At 48.1% G+C, this 18,674-nt stretch overlaps 1 protein-coding gene across 6 annotated transcripts in view; it reads left to right on the top strand.

Annotated features, from left to right (window-relative positions):
• Positions 1 to 17,055, top strand: part of MARF1 (meiosis regulator and mRNA stability factor 1) — a 38,726-nt gene extending 21,671 nt beyond the window's left edge. For all 6 annotated transcript variants that reach the window (XM_081300141.1, XM_081300142.1, XM_081300139.1 and 3 more), the window contains exons 17-27: positions 560 to 780; positions 1,500 to 1,642; positions 1,809 to 1,942; positions 2,901 to 3,103; positions 3,894 to 4,121; positions 7,356 to 7,586; positions 8,848 to 9,060; positions 11,292 to 11,352; positions 11,435 to 11,560; positions 12,446 to 12,616; positions 14,484 to 17,055. In XM_081300141.1, the coding sequence (XP_081156267.1) occupies positions 560 to 780; positions 1,500 to 1,642; positions 1,809 to 1,942; positions 2,901 to 3,103; positions 3,894 to 4,121; positions 7,356 to 7,586; positions 8,848 to 9,060; positions 11,292 to 11,352; positions 11,435 to 11,560; positions 12,446 to 12,616; positions 14,484 to 14,725 (1,973 nt within the window). In that variant the 3' untranslated portion in view covers positions 14,726 to 17,055. The remainder of the gene's footprint in view (positions 1 to 559; positions 781 to 1,499; positions 1,643 to 1,808; positions 1,943 to 2,900; positions 3,104 to 3,893; positions 4,122 to 7,355; positions 7,587 to 8,847; positions 9,061 to 11,291; positions 11,353 to 11,434; positions 11,561 to 12,445; positions 12,617 to 14,483) is intronic.
• The last annotated feature ends 1,619 nt before the right edge of the window (positions 17,056 to 18,674 follow it).

Below are 18,674 nucleotides of genomic sequence, written 5' to 3'. Positions count from 1 at the left end.
AGCTACAACCCCAGCCCTGTGTTTTGTTTTTTTTTTTTAATTAAAAACTTTTTCACTCAAGGTAGTATGTATGACCTGTTCCTTACTCAGTTTTATGTCTTGGTAGTTTTGTAACATTACTGCTTTCCATGTTTTTTTGGTTAACATTTTCAGCTCCACTCTGGGTTAGTTACCCTCTTTGGGGGCTCCTTACCGAGTGTTATAACACTGTGGGAAAGTATGTTCCACATGACCAAGGTACAGATGGATCTTTGAAATGCACCCTGTGTGTAAACTGGAAAATTTCTCTGCTTTCACTTCTACTGTAAGTAACCTTAGAGAACTATGCTTTACTCTGCCTACTAAACTTTGAGAATTAGTAGAAAAGGTTTGCCAGCCTTAAATCAGTTGGACTCGCCAGTTGGTTGTGTGGGACTGCGGACAGAAGCAGGCATGAAGTGGTTCTTCGGGTTTCTCCGCCTGCTCATGGTTGAACGCAAGCTGGAAAGTGGAAAGTTCATTACCTTCTTTTCAACTGATGAAATGCATCCTGCCTCAGGCATGTCATTTCTTTCTCTAGACCCTTGGCTTCTGCGTTCAAAAAGTCCCGTGGGGAACCCGCAGCTGATCCAGTTTAGTAGAGAAGTGATCGACCTGCTGAAGAGCCAGCCATCCTGTGTCATCCCCATGAGTAGCTTCATCCCGTCCTACCACCATCACTTCGCAAAGCAGTGCCGGGTGTCCGACTACGGCTACGCCAAGCTGATAGAGCTGTTGGAGGCCGTGCCTCACGTGCTGCAGGTAAAAGTGCTCAGGGGTCGTTTGCAGACAGGAATGTTTCCTCATGGATTTGGCTACTCTGGGCAAAGAAACAATATAGATAGTAAGCTGATGTCTAAAAAATTCAATTCTGATCAAAATAGCCTGTAAAAGTGTTGTCCAAAGTGCAGGAAGCATACACCAGCTGGCTCCTCAGGTGTTGAGGACCATGGACACCCTCCCTCTAGTCTCTGTAGACTGACGCCATCCTTACAGAGTTCTCTCCACAGTTGTTCACTGCTGTAAGGGAGCTGCTGTGGACATCCCGGTACTTATCTGTGGGTGCCTCTGTGAAAGTCGAGGGCTTAGCCTTTCTTGTGAGTGAGTTGGAGACTGGTTATGGGGTGGGAGCGAGGCATTGCACCCTGTGAAGACTTTGCCCATTAACTTACAGCATCAGAGTAGTTTCCCATTTTGAAAAATGACTTGAAAAGCTTTTTCTGTCTTTTAAAGTCAAAATTAGCTGTTCAGATTGACAATATACTTTTCATTCTGTGCTCCTGACTTTGGGATTTGCAGAACCAGCACAGTCCAAGGCAGGCGGTTTTCTTGTGACTGTTGATGCTTTGCTGATTACTTGAGTGTTTCACATGGTGGACATTATATATGAAGGGAGTTACTCTCTGAGGGTAGCGGCAGGAAGTGCAGCAATGAAGCCAGTATCTCCTGTGATGTAAGTAATCGAAATATTTGATTTGCAGATTCTTGGAATGGGCTCCAAACGTTTGCTGACCCTCACCCACAGGGCTCAAGTGAAGCGCTTTACTCAGGATTTACTAAAACTCCTCAAATCCCAGGCCAGCAAGCAGGTCATTGTGAGAGAATTCTCGCAGGCTTATCATTGGTGAGTTGAGGAGAAGTAAAAATTGAAGGCAAACATTTCAAATTACTTTTTCTTCCCCCAGAGTCTAAGTGGTTATCTAGCTTTCCTATTAATCACTCTTGGAAAACTTGTAGTTACTGTCATGATGATTTTACTCATTCTTTACCATTTCTGGTGTCATACCTAGGTGTTTCTCAAAGAACTGGGATGTTACTGAATATGGTGTTTGTGAGTTGATTGATATCGTATCAGAGATTCCAGACACAACCATCTGCTTGTCCCAACAAGATCAAGATATGGTGATTTGTATCCCCAAAAGAGGTACATGGCTCACATTCCCTGAACACACTATCCTTCTCAGTAGGGATTTTAAAGTGGAATCGTTTAGGTTTCCCCTCTCTTTCATGGTTTCTGAGGATTCCATGGAAAGTGCAGTTTGAAAATTGCCACGTACCTGGATGTCCTTGTGTTCCTTAAAGTAGGTTCTTGTCACAAGGGAAAGCACACTGGTTTTTTTTTTTTTTTAATTCAAGGGGAAAAAGAGTGTAGCTGACACTTTCTTAAAATGCAACCCTCTCCCAGCTGTAAGCTGCAGTGACCCAGCTCAGGGTCTGTCATGCGGCTGTTGCTTGTGTCTTCTTAACTCTGAGCACTTTATCATGTGCAGCTGAGCAGAGAAGAAAACTTGAGTGTTGTGTTTTGTCTCCTCAATTTGAATGATTCCAGTTGAGATCTGGGAGGTGGGATAGTTAAATCTCCATATCATCACGCTCTCCCACTGTTACAGATCTGTGATGCTTAAACTGGGCTTCTGCAGAACACTGATGTCCATGAATTCTAGAGCTGAGTAATGTCAGTCTTTCTCCAATTCTAATTTAAAAATTAGTAGAAATAGCCAGGCACAGTGGCATATGCCTATAGTCCCAGCCATTTGGAAGGCTCTAGATTACCTTTTTATGCAGAGATCTGTTGGAATATCATGTTTGCACAGGGTGGAGGAGGCAGTGGCATGCCCATAGGCAACACTGTGTCTACTGTCAGGTGCATATGTGTGTATTCATGGCAGACCATAATAGTGTCACGCCTTCCCAGTGTTCTGCCCTTGAACTCATGTGAGAACCACTGGCAAAGAGGAAAGAGTACATGTATTTAAGTTGTGTGTATTTGGAAGGCAAAGATGTCTGTCTTGTAGACTCAAAATAGGACTTACTGCAGCGTGGGTGTTAAACCCAAATGGATAGAAAAAGACTGTGACCTACATTTTGTTTTGTTTTTAAAGAACGTACTCAGGATGAAATAGAAAGGACAAAACAGTTCTCCAAGGATGTTGTTGATTTGCTGCGTCACCAGCCCCACTTTCGGATGCCCTTTAATAAGTTTATTCCTTCCTACCACCACCACTTTGGCCGGCAGTGCAAGCTCGCATACTATGGGTTTACCAAACTACTTGAACTTTTTGAAGCCATACCTGATATTTTGCAAGTGAGTGAAGACATTCTATTTTCCTGAACAGTGTATAGGGAATTGTTTTTTTATTTTCAGGATCTATTTTCCTGGGAAGTGAGGATTTATGAAACAGTATGACAATCTGAAATATTCCCATTAGATAAGCTGTATTGTCAGCTCATTGGTATTTTTGGTTAATGTGGTTTTCTTCTTAATAAAGAATTATGTTTCAAACTCACTAGGACAATTATTGAAAAAAGGATCAGGTAGTTTGGTTTCTTAGGCTGGGTAATCTCTCATGAGCGCCATACTTTCCAAAACCCCTGAGATGGGGGCTGGGGATATGGCTCAGTTGACAGAGTGCTTTCTTTGCATGCACAAGGCCCTGGGTTCAGTCCCCAGCACTGTGCGTGCGCGCACACACACACACACACACACACACACACACCCAAAAAAACTGTGCTGGAGGTGGGGTAAGCGTAGGAAATGACAGTGATGCTAAGCTGCGGAGTTGATTTCTGTGGTTGATTTTATTAATATTGTTGGACTCCTAAAGTGCTTTTAAAATTTTTTATTTTCATAAAATGTACATGACAGAATTCACTTTCATAACCTTGTTTTGGTATACATTTTAGTACTAAGTACATTCCTCTTGTGAACCAACTTCCGGAATTTTTTCATCTTGCAAAACCGAGCCTCTGTCCCCCTTAAACAACCCTAACATTCTTTTTAATTCCTAATTGTATATATTTTTTTGTGCTGTTTAGTTTCAGAATTATACTTTGTTCAGTCTTCTTCCTCTTCTCTTCCCTATTTGTTTCCCAAGGTATTAGAATGTGGAGAAGAAAAAATCCTTACTTTGACAGAAGTAGAACGGTTCAAAGCTCTAGCTGCCCAGTTTGTAAAACTTCTGCGGTCCCAGAAAGATAACTGCCTTATGATGACAGATCTGCTTACAGAATATGCCAAGACTTTTGGTTACACGTTTCGTCTCCAAGACTATGACGTCAGTTCAATTTCAGCTCTGACGCAGAAACTCTGCCATGTTGTAAAGGTAAAGGGGATTTTTCATGGAATAGCCCTTGTGGCATAGTCCTCATTGGCATGTTTAGTGTTTGCGTTTTTACCTTGTACCACTTGCTGTTGCTACACAGTTGTTTGTGTGTTATTAGTACCTTATTAGGCTTGCCACTGTAGGTTTCTGGTCTTCCTTTTGTGTGTTTATTAATGGCCTTGTCAAGGTAGTTCCTCTTTGAGTTGATGGGGTCACTTTTTATCCCTTGGTGTGCATTCTCAGCAAGCCAGACCTAAAGTTGAATCCTTCCAGACAGATTTTTGTCTCCAAGGTTTATAGGAAGCTATAATCATGTATCTTCTCGCCTCTAAATCCCCACTCATTTGGGAGTAGATCTGGGCAAGCCAAGGCTCAGAATTGCCTTCATTGCTGCTGTACGTATATCACAGGGCAACTTCCTCCCCTTGCCTGCCCTGAACTGCCCCTCCCAGGTCGAGGCGGAGCAGCTGTGCAGTTTCCAGGCCACCTCCAGCACAGGACCAGGAAAGTCACCACCAGGGGGAAGAACTAGGAAGGAACCAGGAAGTCGGGGCACCCCAGGCACAGGTCCAGGAGGGATCTGGTTGCATTCAGTGAGTTGGAGGAGGTAGACCAGCACAGGAGGTGGGAAGAAGTGACCAGAGGGCAGGACACAGTGGGAGAGTGGATGTGGCAGAGCCAAGGAAGAGGAATAGTCAGCAGTGTCCCGTGCTTCTGGTGTCGCTGGGGAAGGCAGTGACAGTGTCGCTGAGATGTGGGGATAGAAGCCACAGTGAGCAGGTTGAGGAATGAGGAGGGGAGGCCATGGCAGTGGTCTCCACACTTCCTGGTGGTGGCTTGTGAAGGAGGAGGCAGGGAGGAGCAGCTGGGACTGTGGAATGGTGAGGCCAGCTGAGGGCGGGCTGACTTTTGATTGGGGGTTTTGAGTCTTGAGCATGTTTGAGAGCCGCTCAGCAGGATTCACTTGAGAGGAGAAGAATACCAGGGCAAGAGAGAAAGGTCCACTGGGTGGCATCCTCAGCAGGAAGGACAGCTCTGACCATAATTGACGAGACGGAGGAGTGACGGGGATGCTGATGTAAGTGCATGTTTGTTGTCAGGGAAAGGATGGCATTTTCCCATCCCATGGCTACTGTCTAATCAAGTGGAAGGTACGATGAGTGCTTAGCAGTGGAGGAGAGACCAGCTCGTGATGGAAAGGTGTGCAAAAGGCCTGAGTCGTGGAGAGGGAGGGCGGCATGACCCTGAGGTCAGGTGGGGCCTGGGAGTGCTGTGAGTTCCCTGGAGTTGGACTCAAGACTGACTGCGGAGACGAGCATGGGGTGCAATCGCCTGGGTGCAGGCCCAGGGGTGCTCAGCAGACCATCGACAGGAATGTGGATGAAGGAATGGGCTGTAGTGCCAAGGTGGTTGGGAGAGGAAGGTGAGGAAAGGACAAGGACATGACTCCCGGCATCCCGGAGGTACCAGGGGTCTGTGGGGAGGTTGAGGAGAGGTGCTGAAGGTAGAACAGTAGGACCTGCTGGGGTCCGCCCATCGTTGGTGCCCTGGAGGGCTCTGGAGGGCTGAATGGCCTTGGGGATGGGTCTGCAGTAGAATTGGGTACCGAAGGTGGCCCTGGAGATGAGAAAGTTAGGGGCTGGAAGGCCCTGGTGTGGGCCCAGGGTGCTCAATGGCCTGCTCAGTGGGAGGTGTGGGCTCAGCTGGCTAGGGAGACTCCAAGCCATGGCTGCAGACTCATGAACGAGGTCAGCTGGTAGGAAGGGTGCAGCTCTGCTGCCCACTGTCACCTGTAGGCAGCTGCTGGGGGTGCTGCATCACAGACTCTCCAAGTGGCCTGAGATCTTCAGATGAGCCTGTGAGTATATTCCGAACCTTGGTGCTTTCCAAAGCTCCTGTGCTGATTCTCATGCATACACGAGAATCAAGACAGAATCTAAATAGCTTCAAAGGAGCAGGGTTGGGTGTGGTTTGGTTTCTTAAAAGGCAGCAGTGATATAATGGTGCAGGCACCCAAGAAGATGACTCCCAGGCCCCTGAATTTGTATCTGCAGATTGATTCTGTCCTACCTCTGAGCAGACAGTCTGTTCGGTTCCATACCGTGGAATGGGAGTCTCCTGCTCAGCTCTGAGTGCACCCAGAACCAGACTGAGATGCACGGTTGTGAGGCTGGCTCCTCACTGCCACCCACCTCTCTCTGCCCTTCAGACTCCAAAGTCCCAGAGTGGACCATCTTCTTATTACTTGGCCCTCATTGTGGGCATGGAGATCTTTGACACTTACAGGGAAGCCAAGTAAATGGAGACCAGCTGTAAGAGTAAATGCTGGTCAGCCTTAAGGATGCCTAAGTAGCGGGACCTTCACGTGGACACTGGCTGCTCTGCTTACAGTAAAGGCCTGTAGGCAGACTCACCCCCACCCAGGGCCTGCTCATCTCAGACTCCAGGTGCCTGTTTCTGAACATGTTTAAGTATTTTTTTAGTTGTTGATGGACCTTTATTTACTTATTTATTTACTTATATGTGGTGCTGAGTATCTAACCCAGTACCTCACACATGCTGGGCAAGCGCTCTGCCACTGAGCCACCACCCCAGCCCTCTGTACTCGTTTTGGTCTCCAAATGATAATGGGTATCTTTTCCACAAAGTTTTCCTCCCAATGCACTTCATCACTTCAACCTTTCATTTTCTTGAAAATCTAAAATAATTGAGGAATAGATACGTGAGATGAAAATGCCAGCTTTTCAATTAGAACTGACTAGAAAAACAGCTTGCCTTGTGGTCAGAGGGGCCCTCTGCCACTCCTCAGTCTAACTACTCCTCCCACCTCTCCTGTGAGCGTAGCAACCCTTTACACACAAGCCTGAGCCAAGGCTGTTAGCTGCAGTCTTGCCATGGGGACAGAGGAGTGGGAGGAAAGGCAGGAGGGAGTAGGGTGGATGGACACCAGCTTCTCTGTTATCACTCTGAGAGAAGTGGTGGTGTATGTGCAAGGTTTTGGTTAGGGTCCAGCAGAGAGGAAGAGAGCAACTTCTGCTGTGCTCTCATCCACAGAGTTGGATTGATATCCCAAAGAGGCTCAAGCAAACCTACTCACTTTATTTTAGTTTGAGAGAGGAAAAAAAAAGTTTGTTCCTCTATTGCTTTCATTAACCAAAATGGAATCAGCTGAACTGGGTAATTCAGCTAGGTCATGTCTCCTAAGTTCAAGTCTGGTTCTTGGTTTTCCCCCAGGTTGCTGATATGGAGTCTGGCAAACAGATTCAGCTGATCAACCGAAAGTCTCTGCGGTCCCTCACTGCCCAGTTGCTGGTGTTGTTGATGTCTTGGGAAGGAACCACCTCTCTTTCCGTCGATGAGCTCAAGAGACATTATGAAACCACCCACAGTACTCCTCTCAACCCCTGTGAATATGGATTCATGACCTTGACAGAACTTCTGAAGAGTTTGCCTTATTTAGTTGAGGTATGTGTGTGAGTAGTTTTGAGAGCTAATGAACTGCATCTTTCTGGATGATCTGTTGGTCTAGATTAATGCAGTGCATAGAGTAGAAAGGGACTCCAGAGATCTTCAAGACTGATGCTCATTTTATACCTGAACACACTGAGGCCTGGGGAGGCAAGGAACCCTGCTGGGGGAGGGGTAAAGTCAGTGCAAAGGCCCTGCACTCCAGTGTTTTCCCCAGCTGGATCTTGCTGGTGCTGCCTTCCTGAGTTAGGTGGCATGTGTCGGAGGGTCAGGGGCTTAGCAGTGGAGGTAAGGGTTAGAAAGAAGGTTGGCTGGCCAGCCACCTGGGCAGCCTTCCAGCAGTGGCACTTCAGGGTTGGAAGAGTTTTAAGATAATATTTTATTTAGTCAATCTTATTCTCTGTAGAATTTTAAGACAGTATTTTATCTAGTTGGGCAACAAACATAAAAACCTAGATGTGGTCAGAGGGGCCCTCTGCCAGTCCTCGAGCAAGTAGGTGAGATCCTAGGGAAAAAAAATCATCCAGCTCAACTCTAAAGGAAGTTAAGAATCAGGCTAATCACTATAAAAGAGACTATAAAGATCCTTCAGCTTTCACCACTGAACAAGGTGCCAAACTCTGTTAATTGTGTACTCTACCAACATTGGTTCTGGATAACACTAATGATGCTTCAGGACACAGACTTTGATGACCAGTTAAGTTTGGGAAGTATCCCTTCTCTTGGAGATTCCAGTGCATATTGAAGATTCTGAAAAGGTTCATGATTTTTTAAAAAAATCTGCAACTCATTAGGAGAGACATGGTTTTGTGTGAGTGTGCATGCTGCTTCTTGTCTTTGTTACGTTTTTAAAGAACGCTGACACCCTCCTGCATCCCCATTTCTTGTAAAGCCAAGGTGGAAGGTGAGGCTTAGTGCTTCCGCCCTGCAGCCTGTGCAGCGCCCTCCGAGGCTGCGCCCCTCCTTGTGGCCTCTTGGTTGGAGAGTGCAGTTCCTGGGCTTCCCTCTCCACTCGCTCGCTTGCTCTTCTGGGCCTGTCCTGTTGGACGTGCAGAAAGCTGAGTTCAGGCTCCAGCCTCCTCCTAGAGGAGCTCCTGGAATGACTCCCCACGGCCACCCCCTGCTCCTTTGCAGATTATTGCCCATCTTTCAAATTGACTTTTTTTTTTTTTTTTTATTTTCACTTGGAGTCTTCACCCCCAGGGGACAGAGCCAGTCGCTCGTGAAGTTTCTAATCCTGTCTTTTCTTTTGGACCAGGTTTTTACTAATGATAAGACAGAAGAGTGTGTGAAGCTCACAAGTCTCTATTTGTTTGCAAAGAATGTGCGGTCTTTACTTCACACTTACCACTACCAGCAGATTTTCCTTCACGAATTCTCCATGGCCTATACCAAGTATGTTGGAGAAACACTGCAGCCCAAGGCATATGGCTACAATAGTGTGGAGGAGCTCTTGGGAGCGATCCCACAGGTAGGAGTCTTCTTAGTTTCTTGGAGAGCCTCTTCCTGAAGAGCCACAGGTGTGACTTGTGAACAGGGAAAGCAAATGCTGCCAGAGTAATAAAGTGGCAGCATCTTGAAACGGTTGACTCAAAACATCCTGTTAGTGCGAGATTAGTGATGCAGTGTTTTTCATTGATTCTTCAAACCTTAAAGCTCCTGTGTGCCAGGTAAGTAGCCCCAGATCCTCCCCTTGGAAAGTGCTGGTAATGGGCGTAGACGCCTGGCAGGCAAGGAGTTGGTGTAGACACTGCAGCAACAGCCTTGAGAAGAGGGCCTGTGCCCCAGGTGCCCGAGGAGGGACATGGCGGCACCCACTTGCTGTATATGGGGGTCCCAGGGCAGCAATACCAAGGACATGAGCGAGTTACTATGTGAGGAGGAGGGGAGAGGGCAGTCCAGATGGGTAGCACCAGCTGATGGAGCAGCAAGCAGCAGCACAAGATGCCGGGACACTAACACCACGTTGGAGGGCTGGGAGCAGCCCAGTGGTAGTGCTCATTGGCCTAGCATGGGCAGGGCCCTGGGTTCAGTCCTCAGCTCTGCAACAAATAGAAATGGAACAAACCTGTGCCGGGGCCTGCCTGTGAAGTAAAGCTCAGTTTGGAGGGTTTTGCTCCTCTAGGTAAGGAGCTGGATTGCATGGGGGCTAGGAGGAGCCAGGCTGTGTTCAGAAAGCAGCTCATGGCCACTGTCCATGGTGGGATTGAGTGGAACAGTAGCGTAGGAGGGAGTTGGCCATCACAGAGGTCCCGGGAAATGCTAGACAAAGGTGAGTCAGGGTGAAAATGCAGGTTGAGCATCCCTAATCGGAAAACCTAAAATCCAAAATACTCCAAAATTCCAAGCAAAATTGAGTGCCAACATGAGGCTGCAAGTGGAAAATCCCACACCTGACCTCATGTGACAGGTGACACATTAAAAATATTATATAAAATAATTTCAGGAGCACATGCCTGTGATCCCAGCAAATCAGGAGGCTAGGGCAAGAGGATATCAAGTCAAGCCAGGGCAATTTAGACTCTCAAAGTAAAACAAAAAGGCCTGGGGCTGTAGCTCAGTGGTAGAGTGCTTGCCTCGAGTGCTGAGGGCCCTGGATTCAATCCCCAGTGATGCAGAGAAACAAAAACGGAAAAATCCTTCAGGCTATGAGTATAAAGCATATAGAAACATAAATAAATTTGTTTTACTTAAAATTTTTTATTGGTGCACTATAATTTTACATAATAGTGGAACTCCTTATGCCATATTCATGTGTGCACATAGTTTATTAGTACCATTCTTCAGTAGCACCCTCTCCCTCTTCTCCCCTACTCCTCCTCCTCCTTGATCTGCTTACTCTACCGATCTCTCTTCTGTTGTTATTATTTCAGTTAATACACTATAATTAAATATGTAAATAGAATCCACTGTGGTATATTTATACAAGGACATGGCATAATTGGTAGATTTTGTTCCCAGGCCTTCCCATACCCTCTCTCCCTCGCCATCCCCTTTCTCTACTCTGTTAGTCTCCCTTCTACATAAGCAAACTGTATGCTTAGCTTCGAGTCCCATCCCCAAGATGCCTCATTACGTACACACAGATATTCCAAAATCCAAAGCCCTTCTGGTCTCAACATTTCAGATAAGGGACACTCAGCCTGTAAGGAAGCAGAGGAAGTAGTAAAGACAGATGAAGACTGCTTAGGAGCCGAGACCAGGGACTTGGTGCAATCACACATGGGCCTGCAGCCAAGGGTCCCACCCCCACCCCGAGCTGGCCAAGGAGGTGAACAGCACCATTAGGTGGGGTACTTTGCTTTAGGATTAGGATCAGAAACTTAGCTTAAAGTTCTGGGAAAATATTTATTTATTTTTTATTGTGTTTATTAGTTTTTGGAAAAAATGGTAAGAGCTCTCATGTGAGACCTTTCTTAAACTCTGTGCCCAAACTGGTGTTTGAAAGGCATTCTTTTCAAGAGTCATAAAGAATATTTTTAAAGCTGACTTGATTTTCTGACTGCTCCACTTTTTCTCAAGGGGCGTGTCTGTTTCTGTTGCTTTAGAAGCGAAAGAAAGTTTATAAAAATAGTTCTGGGCGTTAATTTGGTTTCTCAGTTCTAGAATGTTAAAGCAGGCACAAGAGGTCCACCCTTCCTGAATGCTAGGGCGTGTTCCCTCCTTTTCCACTGCTTAACCAGGAGTATGTCTTGTGTGCAGGTGGTCTGGATAAAAGGACATGGTCATAAGAGAATTGTAGTGTTAAAAAATGACATGAAAAGTAAGTAAGCACCTGTCCCCTGCCCTACGCAATCGTGGTTCTCTCACTGACCTTTCTCTGACGGGTGCTCCTTGTCCTCTAGGCCGGCTCAGTTCACTCAGTCTCTCCCCTGCCAATCCTGAACATCAGCCCGCAGACAGTGAGCGAATCCTGGAGGTGCCTGAACTGTGCGCAGCCTCGGAAACCCGGCTTGGAGCAAGTAGTACTGGTATGAGAGGAAAGGTGGATAAAACAGAGCTGTGGGGTCTAGGAGAAGGTGCCGGTGGGCGGAGTGGAGGAGGGGCAGCAGCTGTCATCCCACTAAGTAGCCACTCGTTCTCCAGAGCAGTCTTGGTGTTGCTGACAGACATCCCACATTCCATAGCTTTGGCACCCCGGTGATAATTGTCCCCATTCAGGTGTTTAAGTTATACTGATGTTTGCTAAAGTGAAAAGTCGAGACTATCGGGATAGAGGGAAAGAGCTCCACTCTGATACAGCAGGGACAGTAAGGGGTCAGAGCTGAGGAGCAAAGTGGGGGTCAGCACACAGACATTTACTAAGAGGAGACATCGAGGCCGGGGCCCTTGCTGAGCTGCCTAGCGGGATTCCTTCCCTGGGGCTTGGGCCTGTTTTGACAGTGACGGAGTGTCACTGAACTCTGCGCTCACAGGGAAGCTGGGTTGCACAGCTCCTCACAGGGCCAGACACCTGGCTGCAAGTCATCTGCTAACGTCCCCGCCTCTCTTCAGCAAGGAGTCACCTCCCTTCTCCAGAGAAGAGCTGAAATTGCAGGTGGAATTAGCCAGGAAGTGACAGGAGCAGGCTCAGGTCTTCTGAGTCTGAGCTTGTGCTCATGTCCCTCCTCGGAAGCTACTTCAAAGCTCTTTTTCCCAGTGGGGCCTCTTGAGGGGCCAGTGTTCCTAAGAGCACAACTCTCCAGGAGGTGACTGGCTGTGGCATTTCATTTACCAAGGGTCTTACTGCTGATGGCTTTTTTTAAAAAAGTTGAGTACTTGAGCGCTTCCTAACTTGCTTCGTCTTAAGGCTCAGCAACCCTCACGCACAGACTGGGCATTGGCCTGTGGTACACCACCACCTGCTCTCTCTGTAGGGCCTGGTCAGACGGAGCAAGAGCTTCTCCACCTGGCCAGCAGCTCCCCTGTCGACCTCCTGTGTGCACCTGTCCCTTCTTGCCTGCCGTCCCCTCAGCTGAGACCAGATCCTGTCATCCTGCAGTCTGCTGACCTCATTCAGTTTGAGGAACGCCCTCAAGAGCCTTCTGGTAGGTCACAGTGTGTCTGGGCTGCGTTTCAGAAGCAGAACCACAATGCCCATGTGTGAAATGGCTGATGAAGACGGGGAGAGGCTACCACTTCAGGTGTAACAGTACCTGGCTACTTGGAACTTGCTTTCTTTGTTGGGGTTTCCCCAGAATAGGCCTCATACCACAAAGCTGCTCAGGGAACATGAAGCTAGGGAACAGAGGTGGGCTGGAGGGGTGATGTCTCTGGCTGTGGAAGCACCCGTGGAGGAGGATGGCAGGTCCCATCAGGGAACCTCCAGGCTTTTCAGAGGTTCAGCTACTTGAACACACCTCTCACCAGCTGCCTGCGTTGCCTGTGGCTGGGACCCAGGGGGGTGCTGGGACTTTTTTTTTTTTTGGTACCAGGGACTGAAGTCGCTCGACCACTGAGCCACGTCCCCAGCCCTCTTTTGTATTTTATTTAGAGACAGAGTCTCACTGAGTTGCTTAGCACCTCGCAGTTGCTGGGGCTGGCTTTGAACTAGAGATCCTCCTGTCTCAGCCTCCAGAGACACTAGGATTACAGGAGGGCACCACTGCCCATCCAGTGCTGGGGCTTTTTTGAGGTGTGAAGAAGCAAGGCATCTGCTTGCTTCAGCCCTGGAGTCCGTCCAGCAACCTGAGGATAGAGGGGAAGCTGACCTGGTCGGGTCCCGACTGACAGCCGGCCTCACAATGTGCAGTGGGTTCCGCCTTGTGCCAGCCTGTGCTGAGAGCTGACGGTCACTGCTGACCCTTAACAGACACTCAGGGAACCACTGCTCCCACTTCACAGCTTAGGTGACCTGTGGCCCAACTAGAAATGCAGCTGGACACAGGCTACTTGGCCAGGAAACTGTAGAGCCAGGATTGAACCAAGGCCGCCTCAGTGTCACCGGCCCCCTGTGAGGAGGCCCAGCTGCTCTGGAGAAACCCTTCCTTTCTCCTCTCTGGGAATGCATCCCTTCCATTGTGAGCACTGTTTCCAGGGGTCCCCAGGGATGGCTGCTGCTGGGCTGGCCTCACTGTCCTTAGTCTTCCTCAGCAGCATTTGGCACCAGTGAGGACAGAACTGAAGCTTTTTATCTGGAACACAGGGAATAGGGGGACACGTAACTGCCTTCTGATGAGGTGTAAACTCAACCGTATGCCTGTGACGAGAGGAAAGAGTGATTTGGAGATGTGGGCAGTCCTGTCCACCTCGGTGGGTGCCTGCCAGGAGCTGGGGTTCTGTCCCTTCTGTCCCTCCTACCTTGTATGAAGCCTTTGGGAGCAGGAGCCTGTGTCACATGCAGCAGGAGTCTGGGGTATGCTGGCACGTCTTCCTCAGGCCACAGGGCTTGGGTGTGCTGCAGGTGGGTCGCCTATGGCTCGGCCGCAGAAACAAGACTATGAACATGCAGGGAATCAGCTGCCCTTCCTTCCTTGGTTTTCAGGGTGATTTTGACTCAGAGTAACTCTCCCTTTTCTCCTAGTTCAGATCTATTAGAATATGGGTTGTTCCGGAATAGAATGACTCCTTGCTCCCTGGCACTAAGGCCCCTCCAGGCTCAGAGTTCCCGTGTGGCTGATGGGTCCTTACTCCCCTGACAGAGAATGGATAGGCAGGGGCATCCTAGCAGGAAAACGTGGCCCATCGAGGTGCAGCCAAAACTGACGTCTCTAACACTTGGTGGTCCACGAGGAGGGGAGGGCAGTTAGACACGTTTGAGTGTGTGACACGTAGCTAATATGTAAATTGTGGCCTACGTGTGACATTTGGTAGATTATTTTTTAAATACCTTTTGAGAAAATACAAGCCAGAAACTGAAAACCAATACTTCTGTATGTCCTAGAATTAAATCTGTTTATTTTTTTGTGTTTATAGAAATTATGAATTTAAGCCAAGAAGAAAGTATTGCAATTCCAGTACCAGGAAGGAAGGAAACGCTGCCCTGTTACTCCAGCCCCTCCGGCGTCCCAGCCGCTGCCCCAGAGCTGCCTCGCCCCTCAGGAGCCCCGGAGCCGCCACTCAGCAAGGACCCTGTGGAAAGCCCCGCCAAAAAGCAACCCAAAAACAGGGTGAAATTGGCAGCCAACTTCTCCTTCGCACCTGTAACCAAGCTTTAATTCCCACTGGGAACATAGAGTTAGGATGGGGAAAAACTGTCTGATTCTGCACACAAAAATGGGCTCAAAAAACAGCCTTTTATGTTTTAATGAAACCCCCCAGAAGCCACTTAACTGCTTCTTTAGAAGTATTCCATAATATTTTTGTCCTTTTAAATTGAACACAGCTTTCAGCTGAAGTTTTTCTTTTTTTTTTTTCCCCTCAATTATTTGAAAGAACTTCTGGCATTTGTTAAAGAATCTTTAATATATTTTCCCAAATTTTTCTTAACTATTAGGCAACACAGTGTGTTCCGGAAGAAGTAAGCAGTGGGAACCCAACTAGCAGGAAGTGGTCTTGCTTCCATTGAGCTGCTTCAGGGGTGTGACCCCACAGTAGCATACAGAGCCGCCGTCCTCGCTCCCCGAGGTCCCTGACAGTGTCAGCCCAGTGCGTGTTGTGTCTGTGAAGCAAATTCTGTGCGGAGCCTGCGCATGCACACGCGGAAGGAGGGTGGGCAGGGCGTTGAGCTGCATTCTCAGGTTAGACTCTGAAGGTTCCTGGCTTCCATGTGACTTGTAAGCGTGCCCAGTTTTTATTTAACTATGTCTGTAGTTGACAAATATGGCTTCATCACAAATTTTTTAAAATGTTTCCAATGTAGGATTCCCTTTAGGAGCTTTCTAGAAAGTTGAGGTGCTTTAAGCTTCCCTTCTATTTTAAGTTCCAGTTTGGCGTGGATCAGGTGAAGGGTAAGGAGATGGTCTTGGCGTCATGAGTTGAAGTCAGCGTTTGAATTACAGCACACATTACTGTGTGTCGAGAGGCAGTGTTGGAAAGAGTCTGATTTTCTAAAATATGCATCAGATGCATAAATTATAAATCAGAGCTGAGTGGTGAGGTACTTTAACAGGAAAGGGATCAATACTATTTCCACTAGGAAGAGACAGTAATTCAATCTGTACATGTGAAGGCCAAGGTTGATCAACTTAACCTTGTTTTTGTAATTTTAAAGCTGGTGTTGGTAGCTGGGAAGCTGTACATGTGGAGAGGTGTGTGTCTACGTGTTAGCTCAGCCTCTTTTAAGTGTCTGTTTTTACTCTTGTCACTTCTCGCCGTTGGAAGCATGTTTGGGTTTTTTTGTGGTGTCTGATGTTGGCATTTGAGAAAAGCCAGCCTTCGGGGGCACTGCCTGTGGAATGGCCTTCCTCTCCAGTGCCTGAGGTCTCTGCTCATGGGTGACCTCTCACCCCTGCTGGAGAAACCTGACATTTACAATGGATTGTATTTGTTGGGCAAAAAGGGCGGATTCATTCATAGAGCAGAAAGAACCTGTTTGGCAAGTGGCAAGGTCTTCCACTAGTTAGTTGGTTTCTTTTGGGGGAAATGTTTATATTTTGTAATTTCTAGAAAGCCAGAAAAATGGGCTCTGATTTCATAGCCAGCATTTTGATAAAATGCCACAAAATAAGGGCTATCGAGAGATTTTTACAAGTTGGATTTTTGTTCCCCAAATCTTTTAAATGAAGCCACTGGTGCCTGGTTCTCGGCACAAGACCCCAGTTGAGATGGAACAACGCTGGGAAACCTTCTGCGTGCTGTGGCAGTCTGCACATTCTCCCAAAGGCGTTTCCTCTGCAGGCATAGTGTTACAGGAAGTACAGGGCAAAATGCAGCTTTTTATAAAACGCTTTTAAACCATGTAATAAAGCGGGTGTCTAGAACGTCAGCGCCTTATTCTGAGACTTCATAAGGCTGAGTTTGCACACTTGGGCTTCAGTTTTGCTAGCATGTAAAGAACTGTGGACTTTAAAAACGTAAGAGGTATCATTACAAGTCACGTGGAAATGTCTCAAGGAGCAGGTTCTTTGGGCAGCAGAGAAAGAAGGTCTGCGCTGTCGTGTGAATGTGTCTTTGCGCCATTTGCTGGGATTGCCGGTTAGTCTGGGACACTCTTGTGACTAACAATTGCTGTTTAAAGATGTGCGCTACAGGGGCACGGGCCCTGTCCTGATGTGCTCCACAGCGGCCAGTTCAACTGCTGTCTATTTTTTTATCTAGAGGCTTAATTAAGTGAATGACAAAATGATGTATGCACATTGAGACGAAGTTCTTTATTTCTAGGTGGCAAGATGTACCGACTTAGAGTTATCTGTTAAAAAAAAAAAAGACAAAAGTTATCACCAAGACCCCCTTCCCCATCTTGCACTGTTGGTTTTGGATCGGGCGTGGGGGAGGAAATGTTTTTCCTAACTGTCTACTTTGTTTGAACACTTTTTTTGTGGTTCAAGTGCTATTTTGTGTGTTGGGACCAAACAGTTGTCAATAAACTTTACAAGCAAGCATCCAACCTGGGGTTTCCGAGTGAGTGCTTCGTCTCTCTGTGGGAGAGATGTTGATCCTAAGTCTGACGACTTCATCTTGACTGCCCCGACTTCTCACCCCTCCTGAGCATCATGTCAGTGTGGGATGGAGAGCCCCAGAGGCTGGTGTGACGTTTGAACTTTTCCAGCTTTGGTTCCAGTTTTATATCAGGATGGAGAAACCCGACAGCCACACAGACCTTCCAGCTAGAAAACTGGGGCAGTTCCTAGGCTCTCGCTCCCAGAAGGAAGTCCGCCTTCTGTCTGCCTCAGCTTTTGGTCACTGCTGAACCTGCTGTGGGAATCAGCCAGTTGAGAAGAGGCTTCTTCCTCAGATTCAGCAGGACAGCCTGCTGTCCCCCTGCCGCCCCCACCCCTGGTGACAGTATGGAAGGACCTGGGGGAGGCTTGAGTAAATTACTTCTTGATAAGGTGCGATTTCTTTTTAAGTTCAATACTGAAATCTCCTGAAGACCGTCGGCAGTCTTTCCCACTACCACCCCTGAGACCATCCCTTCCCTCCACCCGAGGCGGTTCATGTAAGGCCTCTTCCCCTTGCACCTCTAGACGCTGGGTTTGAGCACAGAGGGACCCCCCACCCCTGCCACCCACCTCTCCTGCCCTCTCAAGAGTTTCTAGAGCTGCAGCTGTGTAGACGGAGGCTGCAGGGCCCTTGCCTTTTGTGGGTTAGAGCCCCTGCATCTGTGTGTCTGAGCCAGACGTGAACTCGGAAAGGAAACGTCGGGGAGGAAGCTCCTGTTCTGCTTCCATGCAGGGTCGGCCAGTGAAGTATTGCTCGTGGGCTCTGAGGCCTGAGCCCTGCAGTGCACCCCGCTCTCCTCCCTGATCTGGCCTCCTCTCAGCCTCCTGGCTATGCGCTGCCTTCCTGCTGGGGAGCCTCCTACTGCTGCCCCTGGGCCCAAGTCGAGGCAGTGGCTAAGAGTCAGCCTGTTTTGAATCTCCTCTTACCTCTTCCACGCCTCCCTCCCCACCTTCAAATGAGGCCAACAAGAACACTTCAGAGAGTCCTTTCCTGTCGTGAATGAGCTACTAGAAGTGAAGCATCTGAAGGACCACAGGATCTGTGACCCGTGCCCATCTGTACCCACTGGTGCTCCCCTGGGCACTCGGGTCTGAGCACACACCTGGTTTTCTCAGGGAGATTCCTCTGACCAAGCAAGTTCACCTGCTTCTCAGCGCCAGCCCTGTCCAGCGCCACTCTCTGGAGTCTCCGAGACTGCCCTTGTCTTTTTTTTTTTTTTTTTTTTTTTTTGAGAGAGAGAATTTTAATATTTATTTTTTGGTTTTCAGCGGACACAACATCTTTGTTGGTATGTGGTGCTGAGGATCGAACCCAGGCCGCACGCATGCCAGGTGAGCGCGCTACCGCTTAAGCCACATCCCCAGCCCTGCCCTTGTCTTTAATAGCATGTGAGAAGCAGGAACGCTCACAGTGTGCCACGGAATATGTCTTCTTGTTCCCCTTGACCAGGCAAGGAGGGTGGCGAGGGTCGGAACGGTCTGGTTTTTTATTCACTTGCCTCTCCCCAGGATCTGGGGTCTGGCTCACAGTATTAACAGGCCATGTTAGTTTTCTGCAGCTATG

Source organism: Spermophilus citellus (assembly GCF_964194105.1).
Source record: "Spermophilus citellus genome assembly, chromosome: 6".
In the NCBI taxonomy this organism is placed as follows: domain Eukaryota; kingdom Metazoa; phylum Chordata; class Mammalia; order Rodentia; family Sciuridae; genus Spermophilus; species Spermophilus citellus.
Note: the sequence above shows the minus strand (reverse complement) of the source record. Positions and strands in the feature narration are given on the sequence as shown.